The sequence below is a fragment of the Fonticula alba genome (assembly GCF_000388065.1).
Source record: "Fonticula alba strain ATCC 38817 unplaced genomic scaffold supercont2.5, whole genome shotgun sequence".
NCBI lineage: Eukaryota > Rotosphaerida > Fonticulaceae > Fonticula > Fonticula alba.
Genome location: NW_009242975.1, coordinates 523,328 through 538,736, shown reverse-complemented (window position 1 = coordinate 538,736; position 15,409 = coordinate 523,328). Strand labels below are relative to the sequence as shown.

Below are 15,409 nucleotides of genomic sequence, written 5' to 3'. Positions count from 1 at the left end.
GGGGGCCGGGGGCCGCCTCCCTGTGCCCCGGTGCCTGTTTCTCGGCCGCCGATCCGTGTCCCTCCCCCCTCTGCGCGACTTGCTCCTGGCGATGGGTCGGCCCCTCCTGCCCTACTGGCCGGGTTCCGCGCGGGGGAGTGGCTTCTACAATTCAGGGGCGTGGGAACCCTCCCTGGAGGTGGGCATATCCCCTCCCCTGGTATTGGGCTGGGCTCGGCGGCCGCGGGCGCGTGCCTGCCCGATGCGAGAGGCAGCCGGGCCCTTTGTCTCGGCCTTTTCCCGACCAGCCGTGTGTGCCTCCCTCTCTCGCTCTCTCTCGCTCTCTCGCTCTCTCTCTCTTGAGCGCTCACTTGAGACATGGCCACGCTGATCGGCGGGGAACTCCCCGGATAGTCGGGGGAGGAGGTCGACGCTGGTAGATCGGGCGCCGCGAGCCCCCTGGTCGGTGAGGCATTCAGTCGAACGAACAGGGGGCGGAGCCGGGGGTTGGTCCGGACGACGTTTAGAGTCTTGGCAGCCGCTTCCGGCCCGGGTGTCTCAGTAGCACGGCCTGGCGCGTGTGCCCCCCCCCCCCCCCCCCCCGGCTCCCGGTGCGTCCCCGGAGCGTGCGGCAAGCACACACATGTCTTCGTCCTGCGCCGCCTCTGGCGAGACACGGCGAAAGTGCCTTCTCCGATGGCTGCTGATGCATTTGGGGTGTATTGGTCTTAAAGAGGGGGGGGGGGAGCCTGCGCGGTGCATCTCTCTTTTTGTTTCGGTCCCCGGGGGTGTCGTTTGGCATGCGGGCGCGCGCGTGGGGGCGGGCGCGCGGACATGCACGCACGATCTTACGTGGCATACATGTTCCCCTCTGCGGGATCCCCTTCTGGGGTCTGTGTCTGTGTCTTCCGACGCGAGTGGCATGCGTCATGTCCGCGCGGGGAGGTGCTGCCTCGCGCCCTATGGTGTGGGGGCTCGCCCAGGGAAGGCACCCTGATGCCACGCTAGTATGACCCGCCGCCGCCGCCGCCGCCGGAGGGGGGTATGTCGCCGGAGCCGCTCGCTTGCTGCTGGTGGTAGTCCCAAGGGCGGGCGTCGCTGTTTTTTTTTGCCAGGGCACAAGTGTTGCCATGCCAGACACATTCACAGGGTTAGCGGGGGAAGAAGGGGCACGCGGGGCATGTGTGTGTGTGTGTGTGTGCACTCTCTGTTCACGGGGGGGCGCGCGGGCGGGGCAGAAAGGCCGCATGCACGCGGCCCCCCTGGAATATGTCGGGAAAAATGCTCGAGGGCCGAGCCGAAACCACGGAACGTACTCGGCAAACTGCTGGGCCCCCTGTTGCGGCGGTGTCGGGGCGGCCGCCGCCGCGACCAGGCGGATGAAGCCGTCATGCGATTGCTGCTGCTGCTGCTGCTGCTGCTGCTGCTGCTGCTGCTGAAGGTGCAGCAAGACCGCCTGCGAGGCTGGCGGCAAAATGTCTGAGTCGGGTGCGGTCGTGCTGCCGCCGGTCGCCGTGGCCGCTCTCCCGCCACCGGCCACAGCATGATGCAGGATGAAGGCATGGTGTTGCTGGTGGCTACCGGCCGCCGTCGGGGGCGCTGCCGTCCCGGCGGTGGCGCTCGCCCCCCCGGGGCTGGAGCCCGCCACCGGCGATGCGGCTGCCGTGAGTCCCCCCCCTCCGCCAGAGGGGGGGAGTTGTGTCTGTTGATGGGCCGCGGCCATCGGCGGGGCGAATAACGGCCCCGGCAATGCCGGCCCCCCGGCGGGGTTCCCAGCAGCAGCAGCAGCAGCAGCAGCGGCAGCATGTCCCTGGTGGGGATGGTGCGTGGCCGCCGCCGGCTGGTCGGCTGCTGTCAGTTGGGACAGCACCGCGGCATACTGGCTGAGGAACAGCGCATCGCCCGATTGGGCGGCAGCCATGGTGGTCCCGGCGGCGACCGGGGCCGAGCCCGGGGCGATCGTCGCCACCCCCGGCGCCGGGCTTGGGAATCTATCCCCGGCCGTCGGGTCCTGCTCTTGTCGCTGCTGTTGCTGCTGCTGCTGCTGCTGCTGTTGCAACAGTTGCTGCTGCTGGAGCTTCTGGATCTGAAGCTGGAGCTGCAAGTTGTGGAGGTTGTGCGACTGTTGGTGCTGCGGCTGCGGCTGCGGCTGCAGGCGCATGATGCCCCCCGACCCGGTGGCCATGAGGACCCCCGTGGTGGCGGCCACCAGGGGCGAATCCAGCCGCGGGCAGGGGCCCGCACTGCCCCCGGGCCCGGCCGCGGGAGCCGCATCCGACGACCGCCCGGGGCTGGTGGCTGCCGGGCCCGCCGTTCGCGGTGCCGCCACGGCCCCCAATTGCTCGAACAGCCCAGGCAGCGAGGAGGCCAAAATGGCGGCCGTGGCCCCGGGCCCGGGGCCCTCGCCCAGGCCCGTCACCAAATGCAGGGGGTACTGCGGCTGCTGCGGCTGCTGCTGCTGCTGCTGCTGCTGCGGCGGCGGCGGCTGCGGGGCGAAGTATTGTTGCTCGTAGGTGGCGCCGCCATTGGCGCCGGCGGCGCCATTGCGCGGGTCGGCCCATCCAGGCCCGGCTCCGGTGAGGCTGCTGACCAGCGCCGTGGCCGTGGTCGACGGCGGCGGCGGCGGCGGCGGCGACGTCGTGGCGGGCGGCTGTTTGATGATCGGCGGCGTGGCCGACAGTTTGAAGTAGCTGCCAGTCATGGCCGGGCCGGTCTCGGCCATCGCCTCGGCCGGCGACAGGACCGCCGGTATCCGGTGCTGATGATGGTGGTGATGTGCCGGCTGGTGGTGGTGCTGGTGGTGGTGCGGCGCCACGGGGGGCGTGTGCCCGCTATTCGGGCCATACTCCACCGCATCTGGTCCCCCTGCGGCGGCCACCGGAAGCGTTCCGCCCGCGGAACCACCGAATCCGCCGTGGGGATGGTGCTGTTGCTGCTGCTGCTGCTGCTGCTGCTGCTGGTGGGTGGAAAGCGACTCGCCGAGGCCATACACCCCGGCAACCATGCCCGGCCCGTGGCTGCTGGTCTGTTGTGGGCGTCCCGCGGTGTGGACTTGATCCGCGACAAAGTGCATGGCCGGGGCGGCCGCGGCCGGGTCACCCCCCCCCGGGGAGGGGGTGGCGCCGACCGTGGCCGGCCCCGTCGCCTGGGTCAGCAGGGCCAGCTGCTGCTGGGCCTGGATACGTCGCTGAAGCTGGTGGACCTGTTGCTGGTGCTGGAGCCCATGGTGGAGCTGCTGCTGCTGCTGCAGGTCCCGCTCGACCTGCTGCTGCTGGAGGTGGAATTGGTTCGCCTGCTGGTGAAAGATGGCCGAGTGCGCCGCGGCCGAGGTGGCGGGCTCGCCAAATCCAAGGGCACCTGCATGGTGGTAGCCCGACTGGGGCTGCGGATCGGGGGCCCCTCCGCCGCCGGCCCCGGCCGGCGGGCTTGTCGATGTCGAATGCTGTGCCGCCTGCTCGACGGCCATTCCCCCGTCATAGACTGCCGCCGCCAGCAGATGATGATGCGCCGCCGGTGCCAAGTGCGACCCGGGGGCCTCCGACCCGGCCAGCCCCCGGCCGGCACCGGAGCTGGATGCCAGCGCCGCCGCATAGGACTCCTTCCCCACGTGGTGGGTGCTCTGGATGCTGGCGGCAAGGAACTGGGCCAGGAAGCTGGGGGCCGGGCGGGAGAAACAGCACACACACACACACACACAGGTGCGCCGTACAGGCACATCCGCCAGGGACCCGGCCCGTGGGACGATGTCAGTACACATTCTTGGAGGCCAGCGCGGTTATGGGAGGCAGCTGTCGCTGTTCACCGCCCCCGCCTGCTGCCCCACAAAAGGTGGGCGCGCGTGCGCGAGAGAGAGAGAGGAGGCGAGAGAGAGAGAGAGGGACACGCACATGTCCAGCCACATGCGCATGAGCTTGACGTCGACGCCGGTGAATTCCGTGCTGACATCCCACCGGAAACGCCGGCGCCCCTCTACTGACCCGGCGTCGAAGATATTCCGCAGAAAGGTGTACATCTTGGACTGGACCGTGCGCGAGGGGACATTCTGATTGGGCAGGGCATTCAGCTGGGTGCATGCGCAAAGCAGCGTCGAGGGTCAGTTGGTGCTCGCTCGCGGGCGCGACTTAACTCGAGGGGCGGTGGAGAGGAGGCGAGAGGCGCCGGCAGCCGGACTCAGCGCCTAGTTAAGGCAGCCTCGGCGGCGTGACGGCAGACCCGATCACCAGGCTTGACTGACGGCAACAGGGCGGGCCCCGGAAAAATAAGCCCACTTCCTCCCCCCTGTACGTGTGTGCGTGTGTGTCTGTGTGTGTAGGGTGGGGAGGGAGGGGGCAGGCGGGAGAAGGGGGGGGCGTGTGCTGTGCATGCGTGCATGCGTGCACGCGCCAGGGACACAATTGGCCCGGCGAGAGGGCGGAGCGCGGGCGACATACCGACTTGATGTACTCCTGGACCTGCTCCTTGTTTTTGATGAGATTGGGCTCCGGCATGGGGAAGAGGCTCTTCGCGATCCCCGAGACCAGGAGGCAGGACCCGGGCCGAAGGGAGGGGCGAATTGTTCGCGCGATGAGCTGTCAGCATTCCTTGTGGCACGTATTCACATGGGCTTTCTTCTTCATTCCGGAAAGGCCCGGGCAGAGGCGCGGCCGGCGTACCGCGCTGGTGCCATCGCCCTTGAGCTGGTCGGTGGTGCTCTGGTTTTTGAACTGCTCGACAATGCTGGATACGCGAGCGTGTGGACGATATGGTCATGGTGGCCGCACGTGGGGTCATCATGACGGGAAACCCGAAGACCGAGCGAGCAGACGGACGCGAGATGGCCAAGATGGGGGCCAGTCGTGCCAAGGGAGGGGGGGGGGGCACATGGACAAAAACAGCATCCGCAAATGTCAATATCTTCAAAGTGTGGACGCTTCAGGAGCGGGGCCGGAGCGGGGGGCACCATGCCTGGGGGCACCATGCGCCATGATCCTCCCCCGCCCCCCTTTCGGCCGGCCGGCCGGCCGGCTGGCTAGCCCGGCCTCGGCAGGAGGGACGGGCAAAAAAACAAACAAACAAACAAACAAACTAAGACACCCTCCCCCCGCCGGCCGGCCCTCCAGGCAGAGGACGCACCCACGGAGCTGCGCCGAGAGAGTGTGCTGCGCGACGCTCTCACACCGCATGACGGCCGCCTCGGTCAGGCTGCGATCGATCAGGGTCTCGGTGATGTACTGGAAGTTGCGGCGCTGGAGTTGCCGGGAGCGCTGCTCGATCTCGCTGCGGCGCTGGCGCATGCTCTTTCCCCGGCGCTGGCCGGCGCCGCTGGCGGCACCGGCTGCCCCGGCGGCCGATTGGCGCGTGTCGGCATCGGCCAGCTCCTCGCCGGCGGATTGCGGGTCCGACAGATCGCCCACCCCGCCGGGGGGCGAGGAGGATGACCGGCGGGCGGTGCCGCCCCCGCCGCCGGGGCCGCCGCCAGCCCCGGGCGCCTGAAGGTACTCCGCCATGTCGGCGGTTCGCAGCATGTCGTCCTCCGGGTCTGCTGTGGACAGGGCGCCGGTGCTGCTGCTGCCGAGGCCGGCGCTGCTGATGAGATGCTGCATGTCATCCAGCTGCTGGCGGCGGCGCTTGAGCGGCTGGCCACCTGCCATGCCGCCGGCCCCCGTGCCGGTGTTGACCAGTGCCGAGAGGAAGCCGAATGCCTCGTCGGAGGGGGAGGCCTCCGGCATCGGATTCCCACCGCTCGGAGTGGCGGCGATGGCGCCGTGGGGGGTGTTTCCCGCGGCCGCAGCCGGGCCGATGGTGGCCCCGGCCGCGCCGGGCCCCCCCTGAGAGGGACCCGCCGGGTCCATGAGAAGGGCCATGCCAGTGGGCGGGCGCCCGCACGCGAGCCCCGAGTCCCCGAGGACCGGCGGGCCTTCCTCCGCTGGCCCGGCCGACCCGGACAGCCCGCTCGCGGAGGCCGAAGAAAGGAGCCCGGTGACCTTGCCTCCATTCGGCAGCAGGAGCCCGGCGTCCAGGAGGTAGGCATCACTGGCTGGCGGCATGTCGCCGTGATGCGGCTCGGTGATCGGCTGGTGCTGGCCGGACGCGAGAGCCCAGGCACCGTTGTGAGGTTGTTGTTGTTGTTGTTGTTGTTGCTGCTGCTGCTGTTGCTGCGACGACGGCGGCGGCGGCGGCTGCGACTGGCCGTGATATTGGCCCGACTGTTGGGCTGGGGCCAGCTGCTGCAGAAGGTACTGCGGAGAGGCCGACTGTGTGTACGAGCCTGCTGGCTGATAGGGAGACGGGGAGTACGAGGCTGACTGGGGAGCCAGTGCGTACTGGCTGCCGGCCGACTGGACGTACTGGGCAGCGATGGGAGTGCTGCCTGCTGTGGCCGAGGGGAAGCCGGCGTTCACGGCACCAGCCGCGGGCAGCAGCAGGTGCTGCTGGTCGGCTTGGGAATTGCCAGCGGTGCTGCTCGTGGCGGGAAGCTGCCGCGTCTGCTGCTGGATGTAGGATTGCAGTAGCAGCTGCTGCTGCTGCTGCTGTTGGCCGTAGGACTGCGGAGACAGCTGGTACGATGTCGACTGGTAGGGCGTCGACGACTGTTGGTAGGGTGGTGCCTGGAGCGGGGTGCGCACCTGGCCTGGCTGGCCGCGCTGGGGGGATGTCGCGGGGCCGTTGTCGACCGAGTACATCCCAGGCGAGGCGGCAGGGGCCGCCGCGCTGTCGGCAGTGGCGCTGGGCAAGGTGGTCGCCCCGGGAGGGGGCGGCTGCGGCGAAAGATACTCCCCCTGAAGCTGGTGGAACTGCTGCTGCTGCTGCTGCTGCTGCTGCTGGAGCAACACAATAGCTGCCTGATCCTCGGCAGAATGGAGCTCCGGCTGACTGGAGCTGGGGGCCACAGAGCAGTGGCGCTTGATCGAGTCCTGGTTGCCAGTCAGGTGCAAGCTCGGAAGCTGGAAAGCATGGGGCAGGACGTGAAGGAGCAACGGGTGCCAGGTTGGTGGGCGCGGGGGGAGGGGGGGGAGGGGTCAGGACGCGGGGATAGGGAACGGCAGATGGGACAGGCAAGGGTAGGGGGTGCTGCGCAGGAGGCGCGGCAGCCGCAAGAGGAGGCAAAGGGGCGAGGGGGCGGGGCGGGGCGGGGCAGGGCGGGGGGAGTATGCAGAAGCGCGAGATGGGGCCATGGTCATGCGATCGCGTCCGGGGCCAGTGCCCAAAAGTGGGGAGGCTGCCGGGCGCAAGGCCGGCGAAGGACATGTACTCTAAATAGGGCAGCTGGCCGCGCACGGAAAGGGGGGGGGGATGGGGGCGCAGGCGGGAGCGACCACGAGCGAGGAGGGGGGGAGTGCGCGTGCAGACTGGCAAAGGGAGAGAAGAGGGCAATAGGGATGCAGACCACCAAGCCGAGCAGGCGGGTCTGGGAGGCGGCTGTTGGTGGTCTGTTTTTTCGTGGGGGTGGTGGAGGGGGGGGGGGGGGGGGGTGGGGGGGGGTGGCTCGGTGGCGAGCGGGATCGCGGGCGGGAATCTCTCTTTGGCGGCCGCCGGGGCGCCCTCGCCTCGCGCGCCTGTTCCGGAGCATGGCTCGGCGAAAATCGCCGGAAAGCGCGCGTGCGCCAGCTCCGAGCGCGTCGATCATCGACGGGCATTGCTGCCAGTTCGCTCGCTCCAGCACGTCTCTGCCCCCAGCCAGCCACCCACCTCCGGAAAGGGGGGGAGGGGGGTGGGCGTGAGACGAGCGGAAATCCGCCTGCCTTGCCACATCGTTCCCCCCCCCCCCCACCCACCCCCGTGCGTCTGTGCACAGCTGAGTGGGGCAGGAGGGGAGCTCGTTGCCAACCCGGATGGCACCTCGCCCCCGCCCCCGCCCCGTTCTTGCTCTCGCATGTTGAGCGAGTACTTCGGCAATGGCGCCGGCACCCAGACTCTCGGGAGGAGCCGTGAATGTGGGAAAAAAAAAGCAGGCGCGGCTGTGGGGCACCTGCGGCCGGTCGGGACATTTTGCAGTCCGAGAGCGGGAGGGGGGGGGGGAGCATATCGTCCCGGCGGCGGGTGGGCGGTGTGGGAGCGGCTGCTCGCGCCGTTCCCGTGTGCCGTCCCTCCGGGGGGAGGAGTGGGGACGGGGGTGGGGGGAAATGTTCCGGGCCAAACAACAGAAAGGGGGGTATGTGTACGGACGCGTTCGCACGTCGGGGCGCCCCGTCTCCTGTTCCCGGCCTGCGCCCATCTGCTCGGCCACAGGGGAGAACACGGCCGGCAGGCCCGGCCACACGGGAGGCACACTTGTCGGCCGCATGCGGAGGGGGTGCACGCATGCCCCGTCGGCCGGTGGCTTGCCGGCGGGCAACGGCGGCAGAGACGTGCCCACTCTCCATGGATGCGGCGGCTGTGTACGCGGTGAGCTGGGCCCGGTGCCTCTCTCCCCCCCCCCCCTGTCGCCCTCTTTCTCCCACTCGCTTTCGCGCTGTGGCTGGCCCTGGCCCGGGCCGCTCGTTGGGTCGTCAGGAGCCGTGGGGCAGGCCATTCGCACGGAGGTCGGTCGCCAAACGTGCATCAGAGGCTCACGGCGCCATGATGAAACACAGGCGCGTCTCTCGGGACCACGGGCCGGGGGACCGGGGCGTGGAAAGCGCATTTTGTCCAAAAGGCGCCCAGGTAGGGGGGGGGGGCGGTGAATTGCGCCTTTCGCCAGGACGAACCGGCCGGGTGGAACATCCGCCACGCCAGCCCAGGGGGTGGTGCGACGGGAAGGGGGGCACATGCGGGTGAAAATGACAAGGTACTCAACAATCGGGCAACTTGGGCCCCCTGTGTGTGTGTGTGTGTGTGTGCGCATGCATGTGTGGGTCTGGCTGGCTGGCTGGCTGGCTGGCTGTGTGTGAGTGTGTGCCTGTGCAGCCGCCCGCAAAGAGGGGAGCAGGGTGCTGGTGGTCCCCCCTGTCCGCGGTCTTGTCGGCTTCCGCGGCCCCGCTTTCGCCCAGGATGCGCCTCGCAGGTCGCGAGAACAGGCGAGCGGGGGGGCGAAGTGCGGCAGAGCAGGCGCAGAGACGGACACCGGCACGCAGGTGCCATGGGAAGCCCGGGGTCGCCCTGCAGCCACCGGCCGAACCCCATATCGCCGCCAAGGCGTCTTCTGGACCGCCCACAAAATGGGAAGACACCCGGTGCTGTGTCGCTGGCCGGCCCCCCCCCCACCCCCCCCCGTCCTCAGAAGAGCCCAGGTAGGTGGGGGACCGAGGGATAGGGGGGTCCCAATATGTGACCAGCATGAGCCAGTGTTTGGTGCGGGCGCAGGGCCTCGCTGCCACCGCGGGACCACACACACACACACACACACACACTCAGCGAGGCGCGTCACACTCGCAAGGCCGGAGGGGCGAAGCCGGGGAAAAGCCGCGGAAGGGGGCCCCCCGCCGGACGGGGTGCGAGGGACCCGGCAGCGCCCTCGCGTGTGCACGCTCTCGCGCATGTGCGTGTGTGCGTCCCGGGCCCCCGGGAGGTGCGGCGTGCACCGGTGTGGTATGTCCACAGCGGTCGACTGTGAACACCACATGGGACGGGGTCTGCGTAAAGGTTGCACCAGGCGTGTTGGGACGGGCGAACAGGGCGCCGGTCTGGGGTCGATCCAGTGTGAGATGGACCTGGTCTGCGCGCTGGCCTGTTCGAGGCCCCCCCCAGAGGCCCGACCGCGGTCATATATGCCTGCCTACACTGGCGCATGTACGGCATACGCACGCCCGGTGGGATGAGCACACCCCCGCCCGGGTGCCGGCGCCGGCGAGGGCCCTCACCGGCGCTGGGACTCTCTCGGTGAGCACAACCTGCACCCTTGGGGCAGACGCCAGCAGGGCGCCCCGGGGGAATGCGTGGGGCGATAAACGGGGGAAAGTTGCGGGCGGGGCCCCACCAGTCGTTTGCGAGCAGGCCGCCCGTCCTGCGACCGTACCCGGCGTCATTGGCTCTCTCCCGGGGCCGCCCGCGTCCGAGGGAGAGAGTCTACCCGGGGGCGGGGCGGGGGGGGGGGGCACACACACACACACACACACACACTCATGAGACAAGACTCCTCGGCCACCGCGCCGCGCCGGCAGACGCGCGAAAGGCAGAGAAGCCCCCTGGCCCGGCAATTGGCCGATGTCGAGTCGGCAGGAGCCACCGGGGACTTCCTCCCTTGGCGCACGACCGTCGCCACCATTTTCTCCCCAGGGGGGGGGGGGGGGGGGGGGGGGGCGGATAATTGTACGACACACGGGGCGCGGCTGCACAGGCGCGGCTGCCGGTTGGACACCGACTCGGGAGGCGTCCGAGGCGGGCCAGCTTGCGGCCTTCCTGCCCAACGATGCCGGCCTCTGTCCCCCTCATGCCCCCCCCCCCCCCCCGCCCCCGGTGCGGCCTCGAGAAGGGCAACCGCAATCAGGACCGGGGGCGTGAGCGACGCGATGAATGCGCCTCGCGGAAGGGCCGTCGCCCGGGGATGAAATAAAAAAGCATTGGCAGCGCTGCCTGGCGGGCGTCCTCCACGGCAACGACTTAGCGTAGACCCCAACACCCCAACTCCGAGGCCGAGCGGCTGCCCTGCCAGTCTCTTGCTCCTTCCAACTGGCTGCCGCTCGGCCTTCGGCCCCGGCCCCGGCGTGCGGGGCAGGGCGTGGGCGGAAAAGAAAAGAAAAAAAAACAAGCCCCAGCCGTAGGCCCGCTGCTCGATCAAGGTCGTGCACGGGCAGGTTGGCGAATGGGCGGAGGACGGACCGACGACATCCGCCCGGGCAGCGTGCGCCGGACGAGGTCGGCGGAACGCCCCCCCCCCCCCCCCGGAGGTCAAATCACTTGGGCCAGCCGGGCTGACTACAGCCGGGGCGTGGGGGACGGGTGAAAGGGCCAGCAACTCGAGTGAATGACCCACGACCGAAGCCTGGTCGTGTCCCCGGCGGATGCACATACACAGGGACAGGGCGAGGCACGAGGGCCGGGGGGCGAGCGGGAGATGCGCATCGGAGGAAGAACTTGCACTCAGGGGAGCGTGGATGCGGGGGAGACCAGGGGCCTCGCCCCCGTCCCCCGTCCCCCCCCCCCGGGCCCGGGGAAAGAAGCGGGAACTCCATCCGCCGGGGGAAGTGGAACTGGCCCAATTAGGGGGTTCGGGGCATGTCCAAAATGGGCCGGGCCGAAAATGCCCCACCCGAGGCCAAAATTGGCATGCGAATAATTCTACGAAGCAATGGAGGTTCGGTGTACCTTTTCGCTGGAGTTTTTCCATGTCTGGTCGGCGGCACCCGCGTCCAGGTCCATCCGCGGGCCGGTGACTGTTGTGCGGCAGCATCATCGGTGCGGGCGCGGGCGGATTGTTTTTGCCGGCGCCGGCGTGGTGTTTTTTTTTTTTCCAACGAGCGGGGGTGTTCACGGTCAGAGATTCGCCAGCGTGCCACACGGCTCAGGCAGCATATCAATATATACATATGTGTGTGTGTGTGTGTAGCGCGGGCGGTATGGTCTCCGCCCGTCCCTTGCCTCGGCCCTCGCACTCCCGGGACTCGAGTGGCGGGAGTTGGAGCGAGGCTTTACGGTCCGGGGGACGGCCCCCCCCCTCCCTTGCCCCCGGTGCGCGGGGCACGCGATCCAGCCCGCATCTGGAAGCGGCGCCCGCAAGCGCCTGGCCCGGTCTTCGCCTCCTTCCAACACCACTGGAGACCGAGGCCGGCCGGCGGCCAGCGGTCGGCGGCGGCGTCTGGGCCCAGCCGAGCATCTCGGCGCGCACTCGCACCGCCACACATGCGGCCGCGGGTGTTTCAAAACAGGCCGAGACACGGACGGGCGGCGGCGGACCAAGGGGCCGAGCATCCACCGGCCCGGCCCGCGCCGCCTGCTCGCCCAGACCGGGCCCTGGCCCCCCTCCCCCCGGGAGCGCAAGAGAGAGAGAGAGAGAGCGCCGCCGCTCCGGGCCACCTGCCTGGACACGGGGGCGGTCCCTCGTCCGCCTCACCCGGTCTGGAGCCCGGCGCCGGCGGCGTGACTGAGTGGCCCTGCCACCCTGGCTGGCGTGGCTGGGTTCTTCGGCGCCCCTCGGTTGCTGCCCCTGAGCCCGGAGACGACAACCCGGCTAGGGAGGGGCCCGGCTGCATAAGCGGCACGCGCGGCTGGGGCCCCCTCCCCCAGCCCGGCGGGAGGCCGCTGCCGGCGCCGGCCGCTCTCTCTCTCTCTCTCTCTCTCTCTCTGTTCTTCTCGCCCGTCCTTGCATCGGCCCCCCTCCCCGCCCCCGACCCGTGCCGGCGGGCTCGGTTCGATGTGTGTGGGTGTGTGCGCGGATTCGCGTGCGAGCGCCGCCGGCCACGATGCACCGCCAGACGGGATGTTTCAGTCGGCGCCAGCGCAGGGGTGTTCGTCGCCACCGCGGGAAGAGTGTGAGGGCGTCTTGGCGTCGGTTGGCGCGCCGCGCACCCGACGCACAGTGGAACCCTCGTGTGCCACGACCGACCGCCTGCAACTCGCACGAGCGAACACCCCGCCCCCTCCCGGGCTTCGACATGAGCACAAGGTAGACATATACAAAACAGCACACACACACACACACACACACACACACAAGGACACTCGGGGACTGAGAAGCGAAAGAGGCGGCAGGGGCAAGGCCCCCCTGCCCCTGTCGCGTATGCGTGGAGGACGTACAGTAGGCGGGGGCAGCCTCGGCCGGGTCGTCCTGCGGGGCGATCGTCTCACGGGCGGGCCAAAAGGCCCCCGTGTGGCTGCCCTTCCGGTGGTGGTGCGCATGATGGAAGTCCATCCCGACGCCGGGCTCCCCGACGAGCGTGTGCCCTGCGGCCGAGGGTGAGGCCGCGGCGGCGGCCTGACTTTGCGCCAGCGGCATGGTGCAGCGTCGAAGGGACGACCGGTGGGCGGCTGCGGGCGGGCGCGTCCCCGGGGCACGAGGGCCGATACGTCAGTCGGCCGCGCAAAGGGCACACAACGGCGGGCCGCGCGCTCCCCGGCCCCGCCCCCGTGAGGTGCGGGCCGGCCGAGACGGGGGAGGCGGCCGGGGGCGCCGAAAAAAAAAAAGAGGGCCATGTGGCTTCCTCGACCGTGGCACCCTCGCGTGGACGCCTGCTCATCGCGGTCATTCTTCGGAAGGACCCCTCCTTAAGGGGCGGAGAGAGCCCAGGGAACCCCTAGGGAATGCCCCGCATGAGAGGCCGCACAGGGAGCGCGTTGCCAAGGCTAGCGCACAGGGAAACCGGCCCCGTAAGCCGGGCGATAACGCACCTCGCTGGGTGGATAGTCTTCGGTGGGCAGGGGGGGGGGGGGGGGGGGGCAGTGCGCCGGCGCAGGGGCCCGGCAGAGCTTTGTCGTGGCAGCGGCGCGCGCGCGCGCTCTAACTCTCGTCCTCCGTCGCTGGGTCACCCGAGGCAAGGGGAGGAAGCGGGGACGCACGCTTCGGGCCGGCATGAGCCAGTCACAGGATGCCGGTGTTAGTTGCCAAGATGTGGCGGGACCATGGGTCGTGTGTCTCCCGCTCCCTTCCCCCTCTCTCTCTCTCTTTCTCGGGCCCGGTTCCCGTCGGGGCCTGTCGGCACATGGGTGTGCGTGGCCGCGAGGGACCCGACTCGCGGCACAGATGGGCCCCCACCGCAGGAGGAGGGGAGGGGCGGGAGGGGAGCATTCTCCCGACCCGGGCCCTGCCCTCACGCTGTCGGCGTTGGCCAGGAGCCCAAGGGGGAGGCCCAGGCAGCCCCCCGGCGTTGCGATGGGCAGGCTCAAGGGGCACATCCGGGCCAGAAATAAGCCCCGAGCATGACTGTGTCGGACTCTGTCCCCCCCCCCCCCCCCCCCCCCTCGCCCAGGCCCGGCTTCACATGTCAGCTCGTTGCTCCGGCGGCCAGTGAGGCATCCAGAGCGGAGCCGGTCGCCAGGCACACGGCGCCAGCAGGGAAGGGGGCCGCGGCCGAAGGGGGGCTACCGAAGTGGGCCCCTTTCACTCTGATTCCTTCGCGTGGATCAATGCGGGGCCGCATTCGGGCATGGGAAACAACGGCGGAACAGGGTTAGCGTGTATGTTTCGGATGGACCAACCTCCGCCCTCGTGTGCCGGGGATGTGTATGGGCGTGGGTGCGCGCCTGCCGGCCAGCCACCTCCCCCGCCCCCCCCGCCAGGACTCCAGATGGTCGGATATACAGGGCTCGATGGCAGGTGCGATCCCTGGCTCAGCAGCGGGGCGCATGGGGCGTCCCCGCCGCCAGATGCCCTGCTCCGGCGCATCCCGCCCCCACCCCCCCACCCCCCCCGCGCTCAGAGGGGCGCTCCGCCCGTAAGCATCGGTCTTCACTCCGGGCCCGGCGGCCGGCCGCACGAGCCCGAGGCATGCCAACGAAGCGGTGGTGGACGAACCTTGTGCGTTGGTACATGAATGTAGCGATTCACTCGGTAAAATGCGTACATCACGGGCACCTGGCCGGGCGGAAATCCCTGAACTGGCCCGGGGCGGGGCCGGAAAGGCCAGGGGCAGGCGTGGGACAGAATTGTCAGCGACGGTGGAATAGGGCGGGCAAGGGGGGGGGGGAGGCGCAAGCGGAGGATGCTGTGTGTTTGCGCATGCGGGGCAGGATTGGGGGGAGGCGACGCAATGGGACTTTCCCGCGCTTTCACGACCCAGTGCTCAGGTAGATCCTCCTCCCCCCCCCCCCCCCGCGCTGCTCGTGCTCCTGCCTCGTGGCCGGCATGTCCCTCTGCCTGGCCCGGCGTCTCGAGTGTTCTCATGCTCGCGTGCACGTACTTCGATTCGTTTTGCTGGCGAGTTGCTCCCTGCTGCGAGTGTGCGTGTTCCCTCGTGCTGAGTAAGCTGTCCTTCTCGCTGTTCGGAAGGAGGAGGACGATACCACGAAGAGAGAGAGAGAGAGAGAAAGAAGGGTGGACGCGTCGACTACGGCGGCGCGAAGACGCACGTAATCTGGAGCGACCTCCCATTTGTGAGTGGTCTTCATCCTCGAAAAGGGGGCGTGGTACATGTGCGTGCGTGCGTGCGTGCGTGCGTGTGCCTCTCAACGGGACGTCGAGTACGGCCCACTGCAGCCGGTCGTGTCACACAGGCGGCAGGAGCCACGACAGCAGGGACGCACCGAGGATGTTGAAGATGAAGGCAGACGCAGAGGGATCTCCTCCAATGTGCACTATGGCCTGCTGATGGGAGTCGAGCCCAGGAGATCGGCAGAGGGAGGGGGGATCCTCGATGGGCGGAGATCTATCGCGAAAGGGCCAGCGAAAGGCAAGCATTCATGTCAATCCTGTCAGCCGGGACTCGGACGGGGCATCCGGGAAAGGCCCACCGCTCCGGGCGGGGCGGAGGAGCAGGAGGAAGTCTCGGACGGACTCCCGCCCAAAGGGAAGGGGCCTGTGGCGGCCGGCGCACCGGCGGCAAAAGCCGTGGCCTCGCGACGTACCAGATCAGCGGGTCTGTCGTCTATCGGTCGGTCTGTG

At 69.5% G+C, this 15,409-nt stretch overlaps 1 protein-coding gene across 2 annotated transcripts; it reads right to left on the bottom strand.

The window, feature by feature from the left end:
• Positions 1–983: 983 nt before the first annotated feature.
• Positions 984–12,808, bottom strand: H696_03313 (the record flags this gene model as incomplete). 2 transcript variants are annotated; one of them, XM_009497171.1, is made up of 8 exons in its annotated part: positions 984–1,077; positions 1,296–3,632; positions 3,867–4,042; positions 4,410–4,478; positions 4,632–4,695; positions 5,092–6,902; positions 11,182–11,249; positions 12,610–12,808. In XM_009497171.1, the coding sequence occupies 8 exons, from the start codon at positions 12,806–12,808 to the stop codon at positions 984–986; spliced, it is 4,818 nt and encodes a 1,605-aa protein (XP_009495446.1). The 2 variants fall into 2 exon arrangements, with proteins under 2 accessions (XP_009495446.1, XP_009495447.1); XM_009497172.1 differs by lacking the exons at positions 11,182–11,249; positions 12,610–12,808 and adding an exon at positions 7,211–7,327.
• Positions 12,809–15,409: the final 2,601 nt, after the last annotated feature.